The sequence below is a fragment of the Podarcis gaigeae genome (genome assembly GCF_964106915.1).
Source record: "Podarcis gaigeae genome assembly, chromosome: 8".
Classification (NCBI taxonomy): domain Eukaryota; kingdom Metazoa; phylum Chordata; class Lepidosauria; order Squamata; family Lacertidae; genus Podarcis; species Podarcis gaigeae.
Window position 1 is genome coordinate 81333220 of NC_139684.1, and position 11359 is coordinate 81344578.

Here is an 11359-nt window from a genome sequence, read left to right on the forward strand (position 1 = left end):
GGCAAAAATTAGGCAATAGATGTGTACAATTGTTTCTAGAATAAAACGAGTTTGTGTGTGTGTGTGTGTGTGTGTGTGTGTGTGTGTGTGTGAAGATTAAGGACTGCAGTGCATGAAAGAAGAAAGAAGAAAGAAAAAATTTCCACAAGAGAAAGGGTGTGGGAGAGTTGAGTTTCTCAACAAAAACAAAGGATTTCTTAACCAGGGCTGTTTATCTAAAAAATGTGGACCTCAAGATAAAATAAATCCTAAAAGATCCCAGGAGGGGGTTACTGTCGTTCATCATTTTGTTACTGGGAAGGGGAAAGGAAGGAGGCTTGGATCTCCGAACAAACATTTTGCAATGAACGCAAATAACCCCTCCAGGCTCCTCCTCTCCTCCCAGGCCGGAAGAGTGGGGTTGCCAGGTCAAAAACTGGGGAGAAAAGGGACATTGTGGAACGGGACTGTTTGTTCCACAGAGCTGTATAGGTTAGAGACAAAAGGGCTGTTAAAGAGAGATGTGTGATGCTGTGGCGAACAAGTCACAAATAAGTGCCTGCTTTAAAATAACAGGAGATTTCTGGGGGTACATGCTAGAAGCTTCTACCACCACTGACATCTGTGGGGAAGGCTTCAAACTTTAAGACTCCTCAGGCATTATGTGTAAGACCCCCAATATCTGTTCTGGGAAACAGATGGAGGCAGAGAGAGAGAGAGAGAGAGAGAGAGAGAGAGAGAGAGAGAGAGAGAAGGGAAGTGAGAGATGAAAGTTTTCAGAAAACATCCCAGGATTGCCCCACAGATTCTGGGAGCTTTCGGTTCTCTCAGCTTCTCAACCTTCCAAATCTTTAATTCACAAATTAAAGATTCTCACCCTCCCCCCCCCCCAATTCTTTAATTCCACAGCTCTGCAGCAATCTGCAAGTTTTGTTTTGTTTTTTAAAAAGTCTCGTGAAAATTCTCCAGCATTTTAGTGCGAATTTCTCCCAATCGACACATATTTGCGTGCCATTTTGACAAATACTGTAGACACGCTTTGGGGAAGCAGTTTCGCCTAACGCAATGCATGTTTGCATGTCACTCTCATGAATATATGTGTCCATATGCACGCTTAACCCAGACGGACGCATTTCTGTTGTCACTACCGGGCTGGAGAGCAGTATGACAAAATTCAGAAAAGTCCGAATTTTGAGAGGCGGCTGTGTTCTAGTTCATGTGTTGTTTCGGAAATTGCAAATTAGGCAAGTTCAACTTTAAATCGAATCAGGTTTCTCCCCCACGCCTGCCCAGGGAAGGGGATGACGTCCTGTGCAGCCTACAAACTTGTTGTACCGCCTGCCTCATGAGGACTAGGATGGTGGCTCTGAGTCTTGGAAGAATGGGACTGAGAACAGCTCTGCACCTTGACACCTGCCCTGTTCTCCTGACTTCCGGAGCGGGCCAAGGAAGAAGAACAAGAAGGGAGCTTCTGCTTCAGAAAATAGAATTAACATGCTGTATAAACCAATTTGTCGTGAGCAGAAAAGCTTGAGGAAGATGGTGTTTGTGAATTCCTGCACAATATTTTCTGACCTGCACCTCTCGGACTAATGTGTGGAACATATTTTAGCGATCCACTGGACTTCACACCTCTCCTGTTCTGCAATGCAATTCTTGGCTGTTTGAAGGCATCAGAATTCCCATTTTTGAAAATGCATGTATTTAGAGAAAATACACATTTAAATGTGTTGTGGGATGGGGAGGGGGAGAGGAGGGACGGGTAAAAACATACAAAACTCCCCAATGCCTTCCTTTCCCCAAATCTTGGATAGTCACTGCCAGTCAAAGGTCTGACCCAGTAGGAGACAGCTTCCTGTGTTGCAGCTGAAAACACACAATGTGAGAATATACACCCTGAAGTATAGAAACCAACTCTTTGTGTTCAGGGCTATGTATTCGTACTTGCTTCATCAGCCTATCTGCTCTCTGTCTTTAGGAAGGTCTTCAAGGCAGTTAACAAATCTCAGTAGCCCCCTCCCCTAATGAGTCAGAAATTAAGGACTTAAGCTGTGGATTTAAGGCTGTGTGGAGATAAACCTTTGATCCAAAGCAATGTTTCAAGATGAAGCTGGAAAGCTAAGAGTTTTGGAGTGACGCAGTCAAAATGCTGTCGCCATTTTGGGAGGCATTGTTGGAGCTCTTGGGTCTGGGAGGAGAAAGAGAGAAATAGAGTTGTTTACATATCGTGAATCAACTTCTCAGTGGGACTTAAGAGCGACAAATGCCAAATTTTACGATGGAAAGAGTGATGTTATCTACGAAGGAGATATATGGAAACCATCTGGACCTTGCTATAGGCTTAAGGAGACTAACAGAAGAGATCGTAAAGGAAAAAGAGAAATTATATGGACAAGATATGATGTGGCAACACCAAGATAAGACTGGATAGAATTATGAACTTTGTTTGGACTGATTGGGACTGATTTGGACATTAACGCAGTAATAAGAAGATGATCTGAATCCCCCTTTGGATCTTGAAGTATGGGTTCCCCCAACAAAATTTAAAAATTTGGCTTTGTAATTTGGAATTTATACGATGTGATTTAATTTGATATGATTGGCCAGTTAATAAAAATTATTTTAAAAAAACAACACAAATCTCAGTAGCACAGCAAAGATCATCACTATCTATCTGATCATCTCTCTTAAAATTGAAGGTAGCAAGGATTAGACCCAGGATGTTCTGCTTGCAAAACATGAGCTCTCTGACTGAGCAAAGGAGCCTCCTTTTTGAGTCTCACCACTCACATCCTATGCATGTTGCTGACCCAAAGAACACGAGAAGAGCCCGCAGGATCAGGCCAATCGATAGCATATCACAGGGGCCACTCAGATAACTGTGGGAAACTTGAACACAAGAGCCCTCTCCCCTCCGGCAGTTTCCAGAAAGATGACTGTCTCCGACTGCGTAGACAGAACATAGCTATCATGTCTAGTAGCCATTGAATAGCCTTATCTTCCTCGAATTTGTCAATTCCTCTTTTGTAGCCTTCCAAATTGTGGTGGCCTTGAGGCTACCTCAGAAGGTTTTGGACTCTCTTTCCTTCCTTAGAGGTTAGAGACAGACGACAACCTTTGGAAATGTAAATTCCAAACCTGAGACTTTCAGGAAGCCCCCACAGACTGAGCGTTTTGAGAATCAGGCGCAAGTGCTTCCATGTGTGAACTTAAACACTGGGGGGGGGGGGATATGACTTGAGAGACCATAATCTCTTCTCAGCAGTGGCACCCACCCTGTGGAACTCCCTCCCACCAGATGTCAAAGAGAACAACAACCGCCAGACTTTTAGAAGACATCTGAAGGCAGCCCTGTTTAGGGACGCTTTTAATGTTTGATGCATTACTGTATTTTAATATTTTGTTGGAAGCCGCCCAGAGTGGCTGGGGAAGCCCAGCCAGATGGGCGGGGTATAAATAATAAATTATTATTATTATTCATAGAATCATAGAGCTGGGAGAAATCCTTTAGGATCATTTACTCCAGCCCCCTGAAATGCAGGAATATGCAGCTATCCCATAGGGGGATCGAACCTGCGACCTTGGTGTTATCAGCACCATGCTCTAACCAGCTGAGCTATCCTTTAACTGTGCCTCAGGGCTATTTATCCTTCCAGATCACAAAAGCATCTTAGAGGCAAAACCCTATCCGGGAAGCCTCAAGAAGGGAGGCTGGCCTCTTTTCCCCCCAGCCTTTTTTGCAAACTGCTCAGGCAGACCAAAAGTACAAGCAAACTGGGCTGCGTGGAAGGTGGTTCCTTCTCTCTCCCCCACCCCCCAACTTCCCAGTGACTTTAAAGTTTGGGGAAATGGGATTGCACACACACACACACACACACACACACACACACACACTTACTCGCCTTCTTTTCTTACAGCATCCCTGGCTGCGGTTTAAATTCCTGGGAGGGATGGAGCAACCTCCCAGTTGCGGAGGGGAGGAGAAATAGCAGCAAGGCTCAGGTTGCTGCCCTCTGAGGGGCGGATGTTGGAGGCAGGGTGCCTAGGTTTATAGGGAGCAGCTGGAGTAGCTGGGAAGGAATTCCCAATTCACCTTGGATTCTCGTCTCGACTCCCAGCTGCAAGTAAGTGGAAATATAGAAATGGATTCATTTGGCATGTGGGGAAAGGGGAATTCAAACGGGGTGACTAAATTAGAGTCAAGTTATTATTATTATTATTATTATTATTTCAAAATCTAGACGTGGCAAGTTAATGCAGAGCCCCTGGCGATGGCATCTTAAATGAGAAGTGTGCGAAGATGGAGCACTTTCTCTCTCTGAGTGGCCTGCGTCTTTAACAGCGGGAATTTACTGCACAGAAATTCAGCAGGGAAAGCTGTTGCTTTTGCTGCATCTCCATGCCAGGGAGAGCTTCACCTGTTAAATGACTGTCTGCTGCGTTGCTTCTAAAAAAACAACAACAGAGCCTTTTTTAAATTAAAAAAAAGGAAGCAAATCTAAGAACATGAGACCGAGCAAAATACAGGATTGGGGAGTGGTGCGGGGGCAAACAGACAGGACTACAGACTCAGAAGAGGGGAGCAAGCTTCAGAAAGTTTAGTGGGCAGAGGGAGGTGGCAATGAAGTGCAACCCTAAGAGAGGTTTTTGCCTCATTTTTCCAAGATGTTGGTTTAGCTTTTGCCACTAACAGAGGGTTGCAATTTTCTAGCCGTAGTAAAGGTAAAGGGACCCCTGACCATTAGGTCCAGTCGTGGCCGACTCTGGGGTTGCGGCGCTCACCTCGCTGTATTGGCTGAGGGAGCCGGCGTACAGCTTCCGGGTCATGTGGCCAGCATGACTAAGTCGCTTCTGGTGAACCAGAGCAGTGCACGGAAATGCCGTTTACCTTCCCGCCAGAACGGTACCTATTTATCTACTTGCACTGGTGTGCTTTCGAACTGCTACGTGGGCAGGAGCAGGGACCGAGCAACGGGAGCTCACCCCGTCGCGGGGATTCGAACCGCGACCTTCTGATTGGCAAGTCCTAGGCTCTGTGGTTTAACCCACAGCACCACCCATGTCCCTTCCTAGCCGTAGTACAACACCTCATTTGCATGCATGCAAATCCCAGGTTCGATCCATGGCCTCTCTAGGTGGGTCTGAGAACATCTCCAGGCTGCAACCCTGGAAAGCAGCTGCCAGCCAGAGTATGCAATACTGAACTACTGGTATAAAAGGATCTTCCTGTGTTTTTATGCCTTTAACAGCTGCATGAAGCAGGTGAATCTTTGAGATGCCCCCTCCCCAAAATCGCTGTCAGAAGCTCTTCTAAACCAAGAGCAGACAGCCATGCAAGCGACTCAGATTTATTATGAGTCATCTAACATGGCTGCATTGATCCCTGCCTTTCCCCCTTCCTTAATGGAGAGTTCATGCCATCGTGAGTTTCATACCAGGCAGAAATTCAGCCGGTGAAGGATCCTTCCATAACTGCATTAGTATTCGGGGGGGGGGGAGCTTTGCCTGTCAGCTGGCGAGCTGTGAAACACACGGGTGCCTTTTCAGGTGACAGGTGGCAATTGTCTGTCACCGTCCTTCAAGAGAGGAGGCAGAACATCATTCCATTTCTGGGTGGAGGTGGGGAATCAGAGACGGGACGGGAGGGCAGTGAAGGAGAACATGAGAAAGAAAAAGAAGCCATTTGCAGCATTGTTGAGAATTTTACAAGGTGTACTGAACCTGGTAAAGGTGCGGAAGATTTCTGCTGCAAGGGTTGCCAACTCTCTCTTCTTTTAAACCAGTCCCTGCCCCTGCGCCTCTTACGGTGCTTCCAGACTGTTGCAAGTTCTGGGTAGGGTTTGATCACGTACCAGCAAACTCAGGCTGCACGGTTGACGTTAATCTCATGCAACAAACCCACTTCTGGACTTCTTGCTGGAAGGAAAGTAATGGGGAAAGCCCTGGGAAGCGTGAGGTGATATAGCTGGCTGGATGCAATGTCATCTGACCTCCCTGCAGGCAAATCAGAATGAATGCTCAATGAACGACTGATGGCATCAAAATTTTGTGAGAACAGGACAGGATTTCTTAGTTATGTGGAAGCAACCTTAGACACAGTCATTAGGCAGCGCATGAGCGTTTCAACACCACTGTCACCGTTATTAACCAGTTCCACCTATATATGCCCTTGTTTTCTTCCTTCCTTTTTTCCTCCAGGAACTCTAAAACTCTCCAACACCATGCAGCTTGCGGTTTCCGTTGCAGTGGTCCTCATGGCTTTGTTTGCTGTGACAGGTAGGAGCCGAAAACCTTTTCTTAGCTCATTATGCAGCGCCACCAATGCAACTGGAACAAGCTAGACGGCATCTATTGCCTTCCACTGGCTAATTTGGAAACTCTAGTTGCGCAGGTTTGGCAAAGGATCCTTGCCACACCTTCCTGCTCCCGGACACACACACCCCGAGCTCAAAATAAGCCCCTCCCTCTGACAGCTCTTTCCATTTGACATGTCTGTGCAAATCCTATCACTGCAGCTGGGAAACATAATTTTTTCCCTCTCATATGAAAGCACCAACACTTTTCCCCCCCTGGCCAGAGAACATTTGGCTTCCCATCAGTGCCGGGTTTGGATCTGCGGCTGGCCAAGATTGTGGGCAGGATCTGCATTAGGCATTGATGTTCAGTGGGTGTGAGGCTTGGAAGCAACAGAGGCTTAAAAATAAGAGGGGGAGATAGGCTGGATGTGATCTGGAGAGTGTTAGCAAAAGTCACTTATATAATGAGAAACATATAGTAGGGCTATTAAAAATGAGAGTCGTCATGGCAATCCGTAGTTAAAAGTAAAAGTTGGCAAATGTGTCCTCTTTTTTGCTCTTCAAAATATGGTAGCCCTAACTAACGGAAGTTAGTTTTTAGCAGGTTTGCATGCCTTGGTTCAATTGAAACTCGGTTCAACTGTGCAAGGTTGAAACCACGCTAGCTAATTACACGTAAGATGTGATTGCGCCATACTAACCGAGGTTAGCTTTTGGCAGTTTTGCATAACCCTGGTTCACTTGAATCATACATGTCGATGAAGATGCAACACAAGGACGTGTTTAGGGCCAGCCAGGGAAAGAAAGGAGATGGTTGAATCAGAGAACAGCAGGAGGAAAGAGGGCAGTTGGGGCATATTGCAAAGTCAGATATGTTTAGTTTCCAAGCTGTGCAATCTATTTCTCACTGTCTTTGCTCCTGTTCCCTTTGCTTTCTCTAAGCCTCCACTGAGGTGGAGCCGACAGAGCCCTCCCTGTCTCAAAGGTTCGAGAACTTCCAGCGTAATGTTCAGACTTTTATTGACAACGCTGGAGAGAAGACCAAAACCGCTTTCCAGGAGTTCCACAACAGTGAGCCGATCACCAAAGCCAGGTGAATTTCCGGTGGCTTCCTTGCAAGGCCTGAAACCCAGGGCTGTGTACGCACAGAATTCTCCCAGTCCAAAAAAAGAATTCTGGGCATTGCAGTTTGTTAATGGTTGCTGGGAATTCTAACTTTCTGAGGGATAAACTACAGTGCCCAGAATTCTTTGAGGGAAAGGGTGTGCGTCAAATGTGCCCCAGAGCCATAGTGTGGGCAAAACTTCAGGGGGGGGGCAACTGCTGAGACACATGAAGCAGACAGAGTTTTGTGTGCCACGGAACCTGCCCTGAGCCCCCTAGCCTAGCAAAATATCTCACCTAACTACTTGAATAGAGAGCCAGTGTGGTGTAGTGATTAAGAGCTGTGGACTCATAATCTGCTGAATAGGGTTCAATTCCCTGCTCCTCCACCTGCAGCTGCTGGGTGACCTTGGGCCAGTCACACTTCTCTGAAGTCTCTCAGCCCCACTCACCTCACAGAGTGTTTGTTGTGGGGGAGGAAGGGAAAGGAGAATGTTAGCCACTTTGAGACTCCTTAGGGTAGTGATAAAGCGGGATATCAAATCCAAACTCTTCTACTTAGAAAGTGGGATGGCATAAAAAGAAGCTCCAACAGCAACAAAGTCATGCTCCTTGATGAATCTGAATTATGTCTTTTCACCAATTCTCATTAAGGCCCAAAAGGAACCCGAAAGCTCCTGTGGGTTGTAGCTTAGTGGCTTTGCATGCAGAAGGTCTGACACCTAGCATTTCCAGAGAAAGGCTAGGAATGGCCACTGTCTGAAGCCCCGGAGAACCTCTGCCAGTCAGAGTAGACCATATTGAGCTAGATGGATAAAGCTAGATTCAGGCTAAGTATAAGGCGGGTTCTTATATTTTCAGAGTGCAAAGTTGGGCTCCAACTAGATTCCGGCTAGATTGGCTAGAAAGCATCAGGCCCTGCATTTCTGTGGAGGGGGGGGGGAGGGTTGCAAAGAAAAAGGGGCTGCTGTGGAAGCAAGGATCTGCAGAGAGCAACATCTTTCCCCAATCTCGACGGGTATTCAAGAGAAACAACAGTTCCTCCAGCCACCAGTAGGTGGAGATAGCAGAACGGGACAGAATGAGGCAGTCACTGCCCCTTTGCCACTGCAGCTAGAAATTCGTTTCAGACACTCTTGGGGACTGGTGGTGATGTAGGTGCTCTCCGCCGGGCCCCCTCACCCCCAGAATGCCTCCCCCTGAAGAAGGACCCCGCTCACCTCTGAGCAAGGTAGAGAAGGCAGAGGGCCTTCTGGGTAGTGGCGCCCGCCCTGTGAAACGCCCTCCCATCAGATGTCAAAGAGATAAACAACTACCTGACATTCAGAAGACATCTTAAGGCAGCCCTGTTCAGGGAAGTTTTTAATGTGTGACATCTTAGTGTATTTTTGGTCTTTGTGGAAGCAGCCCAGAGTGGCTGGGGAAACCCAACCAGATGGGCGGGGTACAAATAAATTATTATTATTATTATTATTATTATTATTATTATTATTATTGAAGGGGCAAGGCAGACTTCAGGAGGCTGCCGCCGCCACTGCTTTATTGAAATACTTTATTGTCACTTGTACAACTTGTATGCAGTGAGATTACACGAGCACCCCCACTCAGCTCTCTTAGTCTTAATTCCCCTCGTTTCCTGACGCACACCCACCAAACCCTGAAGTCAGTTGCCCTGCTGTTATCTTTTCATTCAGCAGCCTAACAGCCCACGGATAGAAGCTATTCTTTACCCTGTTGGTGTGACTAACCCTGCTTCTATATCTTCTGCCTGAGGGCAGGAGATCAAGAAAGTGCCGGCCAGGATGTGAATCATCCCTGAGAATTTTCCTCACTTATTTTCCTCATTAGGGGGGGAAGAACTGTTTAACAGCCAATTGGCGTAAGGGGGAGAGGTGGAGGGGTAGCATGGGAGGTGGGAGGGGGCAGGGTGCCCACCTCGATCAAGTGCCGTGTCTTGCACAGACCCTGGCGAGGGCGGCAGGGCTCCTTCACTCTTGCCTTCCCGTTGGCAGGAACTGGCTCTCTGAAAGATTCCAGCAGGTGAAGGACAAAGTCAAGGCGACGTTTTCCAGCGACGGATCTGCCTGAATCCATCCCTTCCCCCACCACCGCACACCTCTGATTGGAAGGGAGATCTGCATATGACTCTCCACCGCCAGCAGGTTGCAGTGGAGGAACATCTATTTCTCTCCAAGTGCAGGAAAATCTGGGAGGAGGAGGCAGGGCTGCATGGCCACACCTCTCCTTGGCTCCTCCATTTTCTATTTTTTTGTTATGCATTTATTGGAATCATTTATTACCCTCAAATAAACAGAAGATTCCTCCCTCTGTAATCTCGATTGTTATTGCAATGGTTATCTGTTTATTCATTAGGTTTTCTTCCAAAGGTTTCATCACAGGGCAGGAAGAATTGTGATTTGGGTTCCTTCCCCCTTCCCAAGTTCTCAAACAATTTCCTGAAGTTGCCACACCAGCAAAACTATTTCTTCCTCTCTTCTCCCCTCCCGCAAGGTATTTCATGTGCGTTCAAATTTTCACACGGTCAGACTCCGAAGTTGTTTGAGCTTCAAAGGACACACCCCATCCTCTTCTCTCACAATACAATTTTGAAAGTCGCAGGAGTGAATTCTCAGATTGCATCGGAGACCATGTGTGCATGTATTCTAGAGAAACAGAGTGAGGTTGGACTAACCATTTTAAGTTGACAAAAGTACAAAATCCAGCCTTTCCCCCAGATCCCTGAAACAGAGATGGGAGAGAAATTTGATTCGGTTTGCACTTAAAAGTGAACTTGCCTAATTCACACTTTGCAAAACAATACATAGAACCATAGAGTCATCTAGCCAACCCCTGTAGATGCAGGAATGAACCAAAACACAACCATCCCCCAAAATGCACATTTCTTTGAACTTTGTTGTTGTGTTAGGAATTCCCCGGTGCATCCAAGCAAGGGTGGAAGACACAGCTTTGATTTCAATCCGCTTCCTCTGCAGAGGGAAAAATGCTCTGCTTTTAATTTTTCCTTCTGCAGAGACTGCAAAGGGTTTCCCATTAATCACAATCCTGACCTCTTCTGAAGGTGCTCTCCTAATGCCAAGCATCTTCAAAGAAGGTTGCTGCAACTGCCAATCACCTGGTCGTCACTTAGAGCAACCTGCTCCTAAACTCAGGTCTGTGTATATGCACTAGACCTTCAAAGCACATTTGCTGAGAGCTGTAACCCTGTGAGGAGTAAACTACTCCACCCACAATTCTTTGAGGCAAAGAATGTACTTTCAATGTGTTTGAAGTCCTGTATATACACAGCCTCAAATAGGTGTCATTGATGTCATTGTGACATCAGGTGATGGACAGGTGAATGCCCCCACCCACTTTTCCAGGTTGGACTTTGGAGGGTGGTGGGCTTAGATTGTTGGATCAATCCTCCAACCTCTGATGGATGATTTAGAACTCAGCCCTCCAGATGTTTTGGGACTACAACTCCCATGATCCCTAGCTAACAGGACCAGTGGTCAGGAATGGTGGGAATTGTAGTCCCAAAACAGCTGAAGGGCAGAGTTTGGGGATGCCTGATTTAGAAGGATTGGGTCTGGCATCACTTTCGCTGTTCATATGTGCCAATATCCATCTTCGTGGTTGAAGGTACACACAATAGGCAATAAACACTCATGGCCGCCATAAAGATTCGGTCAAGTGTAGAGGTTTGCTTGACAGGCACAAAATGTATATCAGTAGCAAATATATACAGACATTCACCACTGCCGTGGTCAAGGCAGGCTTAGACTTCAACAAGTCCAAGTCTCTCTCCTCTGCTTCTATCTCTGCAAGACACAAGCGAGAGACTCTCAACAAGTTACACAAAACCATTGTTATCAGTACTTCCTGTCACACTGCACTTATCCAAAGAGCAGTTCCCACAGAAAATGTCCTTGCAGAGACAAAACAATCTCAGCCTTCTGCTGCTTCTTGAGTCTTCTTCT

General features: G+C 46.6%; 1 protein-coding gene across 1 annotated transcript; it reads left to right on the forward strand.

Moving 5' to 3' along the window:
* Positions 1-3927: 3927 nt before the first annotated feature.
* Positions 3928-9712, forward strand: APOC1 (apolipoprotein C1). Its single transcript, XM_083754468.1, has 4 exons — positions 3928-4103; positions 6178-6255; positions 7218-7368; positions 9392-9712. The coding sequence occupies exons 2-4, from the start codon at positions 6201-6203 to the stop codon at positions 9465-9467; spliced, it is 282 nt and encodes a 93-aa protein (XP_083610594.1). The 5' UTR covers positions 3928-4103; positions 6178-6200; the 3' UTR covers positions 9468-9712.
* Positions 9713-11359: the final 1647 nt, after the last annotated feature.

Excerpts from the sequence above, each read along its gene's own strand:
- APOC1 (XM_083754468.1), top strand. The coding sequence starts at position 6,201 with ATGCAGCTTGCGGTTTCCGTTGCAGTGGTCCTCATGGCTTTGTTTGCT. Across the intron at positions 6,256-7,217 it reads GGCTTTGTTTGCTGTGACAG|CCTCCACTGAGGTGGAGCCG; the intron begins GTAGGAGCCGAA and ends GCTTTCTCTAAG. Across the intron at positions 7,369-9,391 it reads GAGCCGATCACCAAAGCCAG|GAACTGGCTCTCTGAAAGAT; the intron begins GTGAATTTCCGG and ends TCCCGTTGGCAG.